This window comes from Apus apus, chromosome 5 (genome assembly GCF_020740795.1).
Source record: "Apus apus isolate bApuApu2 chromosome 5, bApuApu2.pri.cur, whole genome shotgun sequence".
In the NCBI taxonomy this organism is placed as follows: Eukaryota; Metazoa; Chordata; class Aves; order Apodiformes; family Apodidae; genus Apus; species Apus apus.
This window is the reverse complement of record NC_067286.1, coordinates 58,788,415-58,803,966: the sequence shown is the minus strand read 5'-3', so window position 1 is coordinate 58,803,966 and position 15,552 is coordinate 58,788,415. Positions and strand designations below refer to the sequence as shown.

Here is a 15,552-nt window from a genome sequence, read left to right as displayed (position 1 = left end):
GCTTAGAATAATGAGACATGAACAGTGTAGGTCAGAGGAAGAACACATGCAATCTGCAATTTTCCTAAACATTTATAACAAAAATTACAGCACTGCTTCTTCTACATGGTTTCCTCTGCCATAACCTTGCCTACAATAAATTATGAGATGCAATCATGGTTTTCCTCATCTACTTATAATTATGGGCTTTGTGACTTTGTCATCTCAAGCACTGCAATTACAGCAGGTTTGATTAGGGCTTTTTGGTTACTTGTTTATTTTATTTTTCTTACACCAAAAGGAGAAACCCAGTGATGTTAAGAATCAGTCGTACAGAGAAGATGTGGAGCAGGTTCAACAAAGGGTGTGCCAGAAGAGTCAAGTCCAGAAATCTGCAGCAGCTGAGAAAGATGGTCTGGAATCTAATCCCCCAGTTTCTGCACAGGAGGTAACCCACAGGCTGTTATTTCAGGCTGCATTTGTCAGTCACTGAATTTTTGTTTCCACATGGGCTTCAGCTGAAGTTCTGTAAGAAAGGAAGAGACAATTACTGTCACATCAAAATCAAGACCATTGTGTAGAGTTCTGCTCTATGTCCATGGTCGTTTGGAACTTGACCCAAAATGACCACATCATATTTTTCAGTGCATCTGTTCAAAAGAGCAGTTTTGGTTTTCAGAGCCATCATAATCAGTCTTTATTTGATTATATTTAGAGTTTCTCTTTAAATTGATAATCAGTACAACTCCTTTCCATGTTATTATGGTTAGCTATGATAGTCTTTGCCATCATAAGGAAGGCAGGTCAGAAAACTGAAATCTAAGGAGAATTAATAACAAGGTACATTACTAAATTCCGTGACTAAGTCTATTCTTCTTCAAGAGTAAGTGCTGATCCTTGGTCACTAGATTCTTAAACTGAAGGTAGAGCCAGATCTGATCTTCACAGTTAAATCTGTAGGAAGCTCCACAACTAGCCTTTCCATTGACTAGTCTTACTTGCAACTTCCACGTCTGCTTTAATCTGGAAACCCCAACAAAATCTCCCTAAGCTCCTGTGAGACTGGGAAGGTCCCTGCTGGCTGGAAGCTAGACAATTGTCACCCTTCGAGTCAGGTCCGACAACAATGCTCTTGATCCCCTCCCCCTCCCACCCAGGTAGGGAAGGAGAGAGAGAAAAAGAGAGAGAGAGACTTGGCTGGATTGAAAACTAAACTACACAGCTTTAATTAAACACTAATGATATAAGAAAATATATACAGTTATATTCAGATTTGTTCAGGTATGTGCAAGAGCCTCTCACCTCCCCCCCACCCCAGCAACTCCCACCACACTCCCCTGAGCTGGAACAGTTCCGAGGAATCCCGGAGCTGCTGCTGGAGAAAGCAGAGAGTGATGAGGGTCAGGAGAGCTCAAGCCTAAGGATCGATGGTGCTGGATGGACAGAGTCCTCCCTGGACACAGGCCATGGACGAGAGAGAAAGGAAGAAGAAGAAGAAGGAAGGAAGTTGTCTTCTGTGATCTCTGACCTTCCTCTGAGCTTACGTAGATATATGGAATGGAATATCCCTGGCCAGTTTTGCTGTCTGTCTAACTCAGCCTCCTACGGGGGGGGTCACAGATCTCCTCGTAGTGTCTGAGCCGGCAGAGTGAAGGTGTGACCCTGGAGACTCAGCAGCTACAAAAACATTCCTCTGTCTTATCAGCTCTAGCTAGAGCACACTGTTGCTAGTTAAAAGAAAGCTTACCGAAGAAAAAAAAATTCAGCAAAAGGAAAATTGGCTTCATCCTGGCTCAAACCAGGACAACAATGTTACTCCAATTTACAAGAAGGGAGTGAGGGAAGACCCAGGAAGCTACAGACCTGTTAGTCTAACCTCAGTTCCTGGAAAATATATGGAGATCATACTGGGTATTATTGAAAAGCATGTAATGCAATCATCTTAGAAGCATTTAGGTTGGAGAAGACCTTCAAAATCATCAATTCCAACCATAAACCTAATACTGCCAAGTCCACCACTAAACCATGTCCCTAAGTGCTACATCTACACATCTTTTAAATACCTCCAGGGTTGGTGACTTCACCAGCTTCATTGCTCTTTGGACATGCTTCAGCACCTCAATGTCTTTCCTCTAGTGAGGGGCCCAGAACTGAACACAGTACTCGAGATGCAGACTCACCAATGCTGAATACAGGGGCACAATCACTTCCCTAGTCCTGCTGGCCAGACTATTCCTGATACAAGCCAGGATGCTGTTGGCCTTCTTGGCCACTTGGGCACACTGCTGGCTCATGTTCTGCCACTCCTGAGCAACACTCCCAGGTCCGTTTCTGCAAGGCAACTTTCCAGCCACTCTTCTCCAAGACAGTAGCACATCTAGGGGATCTCTTCTCTCTTCTCAATTGACTGATTTTCACTTCTAAATGGGAACCCTTAAGAGTTTGTGTTCAATTGATTTGGAGCTTGTGAAGGGCAAGGGAAGGTGGGCTCTGCTGATTTCCTGAGGAAGGTGATGGATAAGAAGGGATTTAGATTGTGGGCTATACCCTAGCCTGAAGCCAGAGTCATGTTTGGTGGTTTTCCACTGTGCAGAGTCAGCAGGGGAGCTTTGGCTTTGGACAGTAGCTGGTTAGAAACCTTCATTCTCTTTCCTTCTCATACTTTCCTCGCTCTTCAACCATCTGATGGACTGGAAAGCTATGGGAAACATTACAACTATTGTGTGTAGAGATTGACACTATTTCTGTGTCTGTGTATCCAGGGAGGCAGTGCCATGGTGTACCTTGAGAACATCATACAAACAAGCAAAACATGTATCCAGCAATCCTGAAGTTTTTCATAGTGTCAGGACACTTGTTACCTATGGGCACACCTCAAGTGACTTTGTGTCATTGTGGGAATCGATGGCAGTGCCAGGAGCTGGGTCTGGAGCCCCCCATTCTCTCCTCCCCACCCTGATTGAGACATGACTCCTTAATGCTCTCGTCTTCCCCATGATTTCTGATAGCACCTGTGCCAGTAGCAACTGTGGCTCTGTGTCCCAGCCAAGCTTGAGGAACCGTTGAAGAAATGGTCTCAGTAAAGGACACAGCAGTGTATCAAGGCAGGTGCTGAGCGGAAGGAATATGGGTGTGAGGAGAGGTTAAAGGTCCATGAATGTGTAAGGAGAAGGGGGAGAAGACAGGATGTTTAACAGGAACTTAACGTGAATTTAACAGGAGCATAGGTGGGTGCAGGGAGGATGTTCTCTGAAGGTGGGGATATCAGTGTTTCAAACTTAATGTGATAGGCAGAGGTTTCATAGTTATCTGAGCAGTGACTTCAGTGACTGCAGAGGTGGGGACTAGTGAAGGAGCTTCCAGCCTTCTGAGACCTGGTTAATTCACAGAGGCTGTGAGGGTAGCCACAGCAGGATTTAGGCATGGCTTAAACGTGAGAAGCAAAGTGTTGCAGTCAGAAAACTCGTTGGTTCTTCAGAAATAAGAGTCATCTTTTGTGTTGTAGGACACAGGTGCAGAAGTGGTTGTCCAGAAAGAACTATTTCCTGGAGTGCAAGTAAACAGGGAGTATTTTGAGGAGGAACAAAAGGTCAATGAGCTGAAAAATGAAGTGGCTGAACTGGATATTGTGCTTATAAATGAACAACTGAAAGAGCTGGAGGTATGGAAATTCCAAGGCCATTCCTGTTTGTTAATGTTGTGATACACTTACAGAATTATTATTCACTTGGGCAAGACAAAATTGTTGCATATAGTCTTTTCTAAGGTTTGACTGCATGATTAGTCAGTTTGTCTACCAGGTACCCTACAAACACTGTGCCTTAAAACAAATATGTCCATGTAAATACTATATTTTGTACTGCTCTCCTGGGGTGCAGTAATAGATACACCTACAATTGTGTGTGTGCTTCCCTGATGTGCACAGGCATGCTCATTTGCATGTGACTGAACAAGCCTATGTTTGTTGATATATCAGTATTTAACTGTATTTTGTGCTGAAAGTGTTTAAGATCCTCTTTTAACCCTCTCCCTGTGACGGGCTTGATTGCAGAATTTACAAACTGAACTGAAAACATGGAAAGCAAAATCTTTGTGTCATAGTCAAGAAGAATTTCCCAGTGGCACAGGATCAAACAGCACAGAGCTGCAAACCACAGAACCTGCCATGCCCTGCTGGGACAAGCTGCTTCAAGAACTAGATGCTGTTAAGGCAGTGAAGCAAAACCAGTACAGTTTAATTAATGAGTACCAGAAAAATCTTTCTGCTGTGCAGTCCTCAATGAAAAATCTGTCAACAGAAAAAGATAACATAAAGATGTAAGTATAGTTGAGGGCTGCTCTTAATAGGATGCAGAACAACTATGGCCCTAGACTGAATTTCATGCCATCCTTCAATAGTCCTCAGACATGGATATGGTGTTTTATCCATTTCATTAGGTAGCAAGAGAAGTCTCATAGGTTTGTAAGTCTAAACAGCCTTAACCAGAAGCATTTCTGGTGGTTTTCTGCTATCCTTAGGCAGCATCTATTCTTTTGGCTTTTAGCAAAACAGAGAAATGGTTTCTGTGCAAAAATTGTGTATACAAGCCATATTAAAATATTTTGGCAAAAATACGGCAGATGTGAAATATTCTTTTTTCTTTAAGGACTCATCACTTCTAATTTTTTTTTCTGAGGCAACTATGTCATTACTCTGAAAATTAAGTTATTTGCAAGGAAGAATTCTGTGGCAATAAATAAGTCTAAAGGAGTAATTCAGAGGTAACCAATGCACACAAAATATTTACTGCCTTTTGTGACTTAGCCTTTGAAACATGGAACTAGCCAATTGGTCACTATCAGGTATCACAATAATTTGAAAATTTGTAAAATAATTTGTTAATTTACAGCATAGAGATTGAAAAAAAAAAATTGAATTAAAAAAAAGCTGTTAATTGTATCTTATGTAGGAATTTCAAAATGCTCCCAGAAATAAAAGATGGTTAGATAAATTCCTCCAAATTAATTTTGAAAGAATGAGAATTTTGGAAGCTTGTCTTGTCTTATAACTAAGTTTTATCTTTTTTATAGATCAGAAATCACCATAAAGTGCTGTTTATTCACTTAGAGATGACCTAACAATATTAGTGATTTTTAAATGTATTGTAGCTTTAAAGAGAAGCTGCATTTCTTTAAGAAATGACCCATTTTATATTAGTATATACTGCAATTTTAGAGAATATCCATTAGAACATACCTTTCCTGCAGAGATACCTAGAAACAACTAATGCTGTACAGATAAGCAAGAAATGACACTGCAGTGTTGGTCAGGAGATTAGTGAGAGAACATTGAGAGATACATGGCATTAAGTGAACAGAGTCAGTGAATGATTTTCTAAACAGTGAAATTATATTTTTAAAATGTGTCTAGTTTCTGTTTTAAGAGATGTTAATTAATTTTTTTTTAAACACTACTCATGTTTTTGGCAGGGGTCCTATGAGCAACACAGTTCTTCTGGAGAAAATTAAGGCATGCATAGGGTCCTTACAAAGTGAAAGAGATGTCTTAAACCAGTTGAAAACTCAGCAAGAAAACTTATCTCAGCATTTAACATGCATGGATAAAGTGTTCACCCAAAGCCAAATGAGGCAACTGGAGCAATGGTGGCAACACATGGAACAAACAGTGCAAAAGAAACATGATCAAGTTGTGGCAGAAATTGATGAATTTAACCTGCTTATGAATAAAGCACAGGATATTCAGAGACTGATACAGGAACAGTATTTACAAGCAGAGTTATATTCTTCATCTGAAGGAAAAGCCAAATCCCCTGTACTTTGGACCACAGAGCTGCAGGAAATTAAACATGGCCTTTCTCTGTTAAAAAGAAGGATTGAACTGCAGATGAAAAGAATTTGGAGCGATCAGGAGAAGGTAACCTTGGAGAACTCAATACATGATTTGCAGAGCAAATTGGAAGCATTATCAGCACAACAAACTCCTCGAGAGGATGATCAGGTCACTGGTCCTACTCTCATGAAACATGAGATGATGAAGAGGCTGAAAGAAAATATTGCATGGGTCAAAGATTCACTGTCCTCTCTTGATCAGAAAGCAGCACTTTTCCCCAGTGATGTTAAATCACAGATCAGAAGTTGTGAGCTTATGAACACAGAAATTCTGAACAGAGAGCCTGTGATTGTATCACTGGGTTATGATCTCCAGCACATCATTCCCAGCTTGAAGCCAGAGGAGGTCTCTGATGTGACTTCCCTTTTACAAACACTTCAGAACTCATACAAGGCTCTTGTTTTAAAATCAGCTCAAAGATTGCAGCAGCTCAAGCTCCAGCTGGAGGACAGGCAAAGGCTTACTGCAGAAATAGAAAAGGTTCACTGCCAGCTTCGAAATGCTGAGATGCTTGCTAGGCCTGACAAGAACGAAACCAGCACATGGTCAGAATTAATCAATCAACACACCATTTTAAAAGAGATTTTAAAGGACATACAGGAAATAGAAGGGCTTGTCTCATCCCACTTTAAAGAGAGTCAGGTCACAGCTGGGGAGCTGAGCCTGTCTGAACAACTGTTTTTGATTGATCAATTAAGAAGTCTGAAGAACAGAGCAAGGAAGACACAGAGGCAAATTGAGGGTAAACTTCATGAAATAGAAAAAAAGATAGCTGTCTACAGAGAGTTTGCTGAAGGAGTAACTTCATTGCAGCAAGATCTAAATGATCTGCATTCTGGTGAAATAAACCTGGAAGAACACGAATTATTAGGTGCCAAGCAGGAAGTGAAGGATAAATGTAAAGTACTTCAAGAAAAAGTATTAGCTTTTCAGTCTAATTTGTCACAAATAATGAAGTATAAAGAAATTTTTGAATGTGTAGGTCTAAAATGGGACTCACTGCAGCTGGATGAATTGCAAACTAATTTTTTAAAACTTAAAAATAAAATTAAAGGGAAGATAACACACTTTGATAAAGTTGTTACGGAATGTGATAAGATTCAAGCATTGCTAAATGAAATCCAGACTGTGACATGCACTGTAAGAGAAGAAGCTAACATCCTAAATGATAGCTCTACTGCTTCTCCTGCTGAGAAACTTATATCTGCACAGATTTTATTTCAGACAGTTCAACAAATCCTGCACTTAACCCAGGAGGTAGAAAATCAAATAAACAAAAATGAAGTCCTTGATACACCATTCAAAGAATCTAAAAGGAAAGAAATAAAGAGCCTGGAGAAAGACGTTGGGGAATTGAATCAGTTTCTTGAAAACCTGGTCTCTGGTCTCCAGTGTGTAAACAGAGAAGATACCCAGAATGAAGTAGAACATATATTCCAAATGATAAAGCATATTCAATTAGAGCTCCAGCAGCCTCTTCTGGTAGACATGAAAATGATGCAGTATGAAAGGATACGATGGAAAGCAATTCAGAATTTAATACAAGCAAAGTTTTCTGCTATTAAATGTATAATGGAAAAAGAGAAGGAAAAACAAGAAGAAAATCCTCTTGCTACTGTTACAGAAACAAAATTAGAGACACTGCAAGGTCATGAAATAAAACTCAAGACAGATATTGCTGCCCGTGTTGTAAGTATTTAATAAAAGTAAGGTATGACCATGTCTTTTCCCAATAATTAGGTTAGGTATTTGTGACTGTAGTGTTTGTTTTTTCATGATTTATATTCTTATTTTATTCCAACAGCTGAATTGGCCCATCATCATCTTTGCATTGGTGGATATGATGGGATCATGATAAGAAACTAAAGACACAAAGAAATTATTGTTGTTATATTGCATTTGATTATAATCAAGCAGTGGGGATTAGCACAATAGAAGAAAGGTGAAGGGGAGGAAGGAAAAGGTGTTGAAATATTGAGCTGAAGAGAGACTAGGTGCAATTGTCCTCAGATTATTCTTGGGGCTGATTTTATATAACATTTTCAATAGTGACAATGATGAAAAAAGCAGAAGTTCCTGGTTCCTACCATAAAGAAAAAGATTACCAGTGGGGACTGGTCAAGGAAAGTAAAGCCCAGGTCAAACTAATATGATCAGGCTTCAGGGCAGGTGAGCAAAGGAGAGGCAGCCTGGATCCAAGGCTTCAACACAAGTATGTAAGCGATAGATAAGGCATGATGAAGGATTGACCTGATTCTTGATACCTGTGTCAGGAAAGGTCCACTCAAGCTGGAACAGATGCTGTTAGAGGAATGAGGAATGTTGGAGGCAATTCATAAAACTGAGTTTGCTCAACCTGGTAAGCTGAGGGCAACTGGGAAATCAGGCTGAGAAATGTAATTAGGCTGGAGGTAGGCTTAATGGGTGGCAAAAGACTGCTCTAAGGTGAAGGGCAGTGTTAATACAAGGAGAAAGAGTTAGTGAATAAGTTTATCTTGGAAACCAGAAGAGTGGTAACCTTCATAGTAAAGAAGCTCTGGAAGTGTGTTCTGGTCAAGAAGGCCTGTGCCCTGATTGCCCAAGAGATCAGTGGATACAAACAAGGAAATTTGAAGTAGTAACTAAGAACAGAGGGAGGGACTTGGCATCACTTATGGACTTATGGTCCTGCTACCAGATTTCCTGGTTTGCTGTGCTTCATATTCACTGCTTGGGGATTGTTTGGAAAGCACAATTAGAGCTGGCAGTCACACACCATTCTCTCTACAAAGAAGTAGCTTGTCAAGTCATAGTGAAGTTATCCCCAAGAGCAGAATAAAGCATTAACATGGGCTTTTTTTTTTGTCTGAACAGGACATACACTGCCATGTCCATAAGGGACCTTATGGCTCTTGTATCCTGCCATCCTTCTCTCTGGACTTTTCCAGTATTGGCAGTTCCCTCATGACCCCTGTTTCTACAGTTGAGGGCAATCAATCCATAGGTTACAGCACTAGGTGACTGCCTAGGTAGCAGAGTGCCATTGCCATGTATCCTTTCCCACCTCCTCAGGCCAATTCTGGGTGCCTTGGTCTCAAAGAACAAAGGTGTGAAATTCTGGAAGGCCGTCTGGTAACCCAGAGGAGCACAGCAGGTTTTCTTGATTGTTCCTTTGTCTTTTTAACACTTTTAGAGTGCACTGGAGGAGGCACATGAGACTGGTGAGCTCTATACTAAGGCTGTTCTGAGGGCTGCCAGGTTGCTTGAGGACTATGAAGCTCAAGTTGAGTCTTCCAAAGCAGAGCTCGGTAGCTCAGAGGAGGTCTGTCAAAGTCCACAATGGAAACAAGAAGAGTTCAACTCTGCAAAGGCTGACATAGAAAATCTGCACTCCAAGCTGAAAAACCTAGTGAAAAGAGAAGACAAAATATGTCTGGAAAACACTTTAACAGAACTAGTGAATAAGAGTTTGGTATTAAGCAAGAAGGCTCAAAGGAAGGAGGCTAATGAACAGAGGTAGGTTTAAGAGATTTTCCTAGATTGTGTTCCTTATTATGAGAAATCTGACTGACAATTAATTCAGTGTTGTCTCTGCTCTGACAGAATCAAGTAATTCAGCTGAAAAAAATGTAAACATTTATGTTGTTCCCAGATGTGATTGTAATGGGATGAAAATTATCAGGCAACCAGAATATTGCTAATAATTTACAATGCAATAACTTTTCGTATATTCCAAAAAGTATGTATGGGGCTTGACTGAGTGTCAAATGGTGCCAGAATCAGAAGGAAGGACATTTCCACAGGCTCTATTTCAGTGCTGGTGCAGATGACAGTAGTTTTTAGAGGCTTCCATAGACTATTCTGATGGCTTGAGAATCTGAAGTCCAAGCAAGACACAGGCCATAGTTCCCTTCCTTCAAATACAGGTATGGAAGAGATCTGAAGTGCCTTCAGATACACGTACAGAAAAAGTGTGGGAGAACAGAGTAAAGGATTTTTAAGTGCTTACTCATGATCTAGTGCTTCTGGTTCCATTGACCATAACCTTAAAATCTGCTTTTATAAGAACTGGGTTACTTTAAAGGCTTTGGTAATAAAAAATATAAGATACAGAAATAAGAAATTGTAATTGTACAGACCATACTTCATAGGGACAAATAGAATGGGTGTTACAAACTGGAAACTAATTTTTGGGAATATCTGAGGTGGACAGAAACTTTCCTCAAGACATACAATTCCTTTGAGCAGCTCCATGATTAATACATGCATATATATACCTGTGTTTCTTTACCTGTGCAGCATTTGTACCTGCATCTCTAAAGTCTTCAAATTGTTTCCTACAGATATTTTGAAAAATACAAAAGCTTTACAAAATCCAAAGATGAAGTGTGTGATAATCTTAACAAACTGGAAAAGATGCTTGGACAGTGTTTGTCTCAAATACCAGTGTCTTATAAAGAAGCTTTGGAGCACCTAGAAGAAAGCAAGGTAAGAGAGGCTGTAAAGAATGGGAAAAGCTCATGCAAATCCTATGCTGTGCACACCATATGATATCATAGTAGAAAGAATTGAAATTCTTTATCCTGTATTTCTGTACATATAAAACCACAGAATATATTTTAATACTTATAAAAAGACCAGATTATAATAGGCCATGTAAAATGAGTACATCTCATTGCTGTAGATATCAAACATTGTCTGTGCTTAAGAGACTGTTACAGTTCTGTTCAGTGCCCTCATTACTTCTTTGCAGGGCCAGGACTGATTAGATTTCTAACATTGCTGTGGGTTTCCCTCAGAAGTGTAAATCAGAGAATTCCAGTTTCCCCAGCCAGTTTCCCCTGCCTCCTCACTAGAACTCTGCTATAATCTGCCTCTTTGCTCTCTTCCCTTTTAGTATTCACCATATTACAGGCTTTGTATTATATATATATATATATGTATATATATATATATGTAACTTATTCTCATTTATCTTCCCTTCCAAATAGCCAGGAGGAAACAAGAACAACCTAATTGCCTGGTCACACTGTTCTTCTGTTTGTTGAGTTTATTTACCCCATTTTTCTCCACAGTCTTAAGCAACAGAATTATTTCATTACAACCATATTTAACCAGCTTGGGGGGGTGATTGCCATTTTATTAGGGGATCATAATCATGTCACTGAATGCTCCATTAACATTTCTGACTGTATCGTTTTATCTATTTACTTGTTTATTTTTCCCATAAGATTTTAGTCTCCAATATTGACTTGGCTGAAGATGATCTAGTGAAGCTGAGGCAGGTCTCTGGAGAGCTGATGAGATTATGCAAGAGAAATGACAGGGCATTGGGCAGGATTGTAACAGTGCTGTGGGAAAACTGGCTGGGTTTGCTTGAAGCAGCAAAAGGGCTGGAAATTAACTGTGAAGAACTAAAGCAGGAATGGAAATTCATCAGTGAAGAGGTGAGTTGCTCAACGGCTAAGTTTGGGGGAATGTGGTAGGGATGAGACCCTCAGTAAAATGGCGTGTAAAGAGCTGAGATCACTGCAGAACATCATTTCCCACCCACTGATCATCCAGTTATCCTCAGCCTTTCTGGAACTGAAGGTTAATTTATAGTACGAGTTCTCTGAACCCGGAACAACTCTGCGTGTGGTTATGTGCTTTGTTAGAGCAAACTGAAATGTTTTGGCACACTTCAAAGATGCAAGCTCTCTGGCTATGTAATTCCTAGTACTTAGTCATCCATACGAGTAAATGAATAATGTAACTTAAGGTGATGAAATAAAAAAGCACTTTATCTCATGCATTGACATTTTGTTTACTTAGCTGGAACGAGAAACAATTATTCTTGATAAGCTCCAGGAAGAACAGCCAGAAAGTCTTAAAGAGAAAGAAAAGGCCACCAGAGAGGAACTGGTAGAATTACTAGATTTTGTGAACTCGTTTGAGGAAAACGTCAACCAGCAACAACTCCTCTTACTCTTACTTCTTCATCGAATCAGAAACATCCTGAATATATCAGAAAATACTGAGGCAGAAGTTGCCCTTCCCACCTTGTGTGAGATAAAGGCAATGCAGGATCGATGTAAAAAGTAAGTGGTGTGAAATTTCTGTTATAACATAGATCTACTTATAAGCACAGCATTTGGTTGGGTATTGAAGAAGATATGAAAGCTGCAATGCACTTAAAAAGATAGTAAATACCCTTCTGGGTCAGACCAGTGCTCCATCTAACCCATCTCCTGTCTCCAGCGTGGGGGATTGGGAGTTAGTCGTTAGGGAGGAGACCTGAGCCTGTCCATATCTTCTGTGGGCTGCAATTTGTGTTCAAATGTAGAAGGAATCAGAAGGCACAATGGTTGATTTTGGAGGCTCCAAGCTCTTGTGAACTGAATGAGATGTTTGGGTCTTCTACTCTCATGAAAATCAGACCCTGTGCTTTTTGCAACAATGCAACTTTTGCCTTACTAAGTGAGTGCCACTGTTTAAAATTTGCTTCAAATATTTTTTGAAAATCTGTGATTGTTCTCTGCCTTCTCTGTTTTGACATGAAACTCTTTGTGAACATCTTTTGCTCTGCCAGGGTTTTCAGACTCTGAGAACCCGAGACCTGTTTGCTGTTTCAGTACACATGCTACCTGGTTTGGTCTACCAAATATACTTTGTTTAGCAATATCTGAACACTTCCTTTTGAAGAAACAGAGAGAACAAAGGACAGAAACTCTGAGATTTACTTACAGAAAATAATATTAAAACCAGACATATTTTAAAAATGACTGTCTTCAGCATGGTCTTTGATTACTCCTACTTAGTGTACAGTCTAACACATTATATTCTTGGTGGAAATCTGTTTTAGGTTGTATGAAAAGACTCAAGACCATAAGGATTCTGTACAAGCTGAGATTCAAGAGAGGAACAAGATCACTGAAGAAATAAGTGCTGTGACAAATGCATTACAGAATGCTGCATCTCTGTTATTAAAAGATGCTACGGGACAGGCAAGACACCTGGAGGTTGGTAACAACTCTGTTATTGTGTGTGGACATTTGGAATATGTCTTTTTTTATGCTGGGGCCTGAACTGGCTCCAAATAAAATAAGTGGCAAAGTATATGCATATACACACAGACTTAGAGACTGAATCTGGCTCAGAATAGGACTGGCCCTGCTATGTCCTTGCTTTGCATTCCCTTCCCTCTGTGTGATCCAGTTAGCAGCCACAGAAACCTTTCCAGGTTGCAGAGAGATTTACAGCCAGTTGCATACCTTTTAGGAAGGACTGCTTAGTGTACATCCTGAGCCTCCCCGCCTCTGCATACCTAGCCAGGGCAGCTTCAGATGCTCTGAATCTGATGTCCCACATCAGGGGGTTAACCTAATAAATGCTTTTTAGAAATCCAGTTGTGACCAAGACCACAGTCTCCACCAGCAACAACGTGCACTCTGCAGCAACCCAGTCTATAAATTTCTGTCACTTCTGTGTATTTTTCTAACCCTTTTTTGAATGCTTGACTTCATGAAATGGTATTAGTCCTAACTCTTCTTGAATGTGAACTTATTTATTTATTTATTATTTTTATTATAGGTGTCTAAATTTAGTTTTATTGTTGTTTATATTACAATCTTAATTCTAAAATCTTGATTAAAAATTATATTTAATTATACTGAATTGAGTTATCTTTTAACTATAGTATTCATAATTTAGTTATTCTAACCTACTAAGTTCCATTACAAATTTGGGCTCTCTTTGCTGAGTCTTTTATACAAACTTAGTTGGGGATCCCCAGCATGTATTTTCTTTAGAAGATGTGTTCTTGAAGCTGGCAAAGGGCTAAGAAAAGTACAGAAGCCAAAGACTGTGGTGGCATATATGAGCATTTCCTAGGGGTTAGCAGGAGAGAGATAGGTTAACTACATCTTGAGGAAGTTCTGAAAAGCCATGAGCCAGCATTACAGTGGCAAAACCTTGTGGATTTGTCTGAAAGGGCTACTTTTCTGCTTAAAATTACTTAGAATTAGAATTTAGAATTGGGTCTGCTCTTTTACCGAGTTCTTTGTATACAGGAGGAAATGTTGCCACTGCAGGTGCTTGATTCTTTTCCCTCCCATCCAATCTGTGCTACTCTGACTTTTGAGTGAGTTTACACCTTGTTCCTATTCCTGACAGGAATGGGCTCAAATATGAGCAGCACTCCTGCCAAATTATTTATTTGTAGCAGTACACCATGATGGGCCTGTTCCTCTTCAGCTGAAAGGATTGAAAAAGTTACTTTTTACCTAATGCAAACACCAGCAAGCCAAAATCAGCAGGGTAATTTCATCCCTGCTTCCAAAGGAAACCTAGTTTTCTATAAAATCTATAGTATTATTCAGGGGTCTGTTGCATTAATGGAATGGAAATGCCTATTTCACTTCCAGATGACGAATCTAGGTTAGTTGGGTGGCAAAATTTTAACTCACCAAGGCAGATGAATAGATGAATGGGAAGTGATACAACCTAGTCCCCTAGGAAAAAATTGGGACAGTTTGGACAGAAACCTGTCCAGCTAAATAATCTGTGAAATGTGAACGCACACACATATATATAGGTACAGAAACAAGTTTGGAGACACATGCTTTGTTTTGGAGACTAATGTTGTAATTGATTCCAATTCAAGTCAGGGAATCTATCAACTCCCATAAACATTGGCACAATCTTAGTTGGGCCATTTGACTACAGCTGCCTTCACTATGGTAGAATGAGACATGCAGCTGTTCTGTGGCTTTGAGTTTTTTAACATCAGACCCAGTTGTCGTGCAATGACAGAAAATAAATCAATCTCTCTCACATATTTATTCTGTGCTCTGTATTTTTGTGAGGGGAAAAGAGTCCCAAGTGAAGACTAGGAGTTAATGAATTACCATTACTCCTGATTGAAAAAGAAAAGGTTGTTAATTTCAATGTCTTTCATTGCCTGGTAGGAGCATGAGAGCATTTTTCCCAATAACTAGAGTTAACATTTGAGTTTCTCCAACAGCTGAGCATTGCAAAAAGGAACCATAAAGCAAACAAACAGAACTTTCCAACTTGAAATTCTAGAAAACCTTCAAAACAAATGACTTTCTTCATTCTCTTTGCAAGCGGACTTAGATCGGATTTTATTTCTAGGCCACAGGCTGTAGGCAGTTGTTCAGGCTCCTTTTATCTCATAAAACCTACATTCTTCATGCAGAACTGGAAACTACTGTTTCGAAAGGAGCCTGCTGTGCTGCTCTGTGTAATTGCCTGAAAGCAGACACTTCAGCTTGAAACCTGTTGCTTTTTGTGGCCTTTGTGTCCTTTATAATAATGAAGGAATGAACATTGGCTATTAAATGTCTCTCAAAGAGAAAATGCACTTTTGGCAAAAGGGAGAGCACAAAGGTTAACATTTAATCATAGAAGCATTTCAAATGCTTACATTGCTGTACCCGTCAATAAACATCAGTGCGTCAGTTGCCTGACATGGAGTAGTATCAAGTTTAATTAATTCTTACAGAATGAAAAGCATCATTTGATTAAATGAGGGAGTATTGCTCAAAGGTAATCTGCTTGCAGAAGGAATCAGATTAGGTTTGATATCACAAAAACAATCTTTCCAAGTCATAAGCATGGTAGGAAATATAAACCACAATATGTGTGTATGTATGTATGTATGTATAGACACATGCACGTGCACTCGGTGAAAACTGGGTAAA

At 39.6% G+C, this 15,552-nt stretch overlaps 1 protein-coding gene across 2 annotated transcripts in view; it reads left to right on the top strand.

Annotated features, from left to right (window-relative positions):
• Positions 1-15,552, top strand: part of SYNE2 (spectrin repeat containing nuclear envelope protein 2) — a 181,463-nt gene that overhangs the window by 74,712 nt on the left and 91,199 nt on the right. Inside the window, exons 47-55 of one of the 2 annotated variants that reach the window (XM_051621368.1) lie at positions 281-427; positions 3,485-3,640; positions 4,031-4,296; positions 5,449-7,558; positions 9,042-9,364; positions 10,192-10,336; positions 11,080-11,295; positions 11,663-11,928; positions 12,693-12,849. In XM_051621368.1, coding sequence (XP_051477328.1) covers positions 281-427; positions 3,485-3,640; positions 4,031-4,296; positions 5,449-7,558; positions 9,042-9,364; positions 10,192-10,336; positions 11,080-11,295; positions 11,663-11,928; positions 12,693-12,849 — 3,786 coding nt within the window. The remainder of the gene's footprint in view (positions 1-280; positions 428-3,484; positions 3,641-4,030; positions 4,297-5,448; positions 7,559-9,041; positions 9,365-10,191; positions 10,337-11,079; positions 11,296-11,662; positions 11,929-12,692; positions 12,850-15,552) is intronic. The other variant, XM_051621370.1, reaches the window with a different exon arrangement.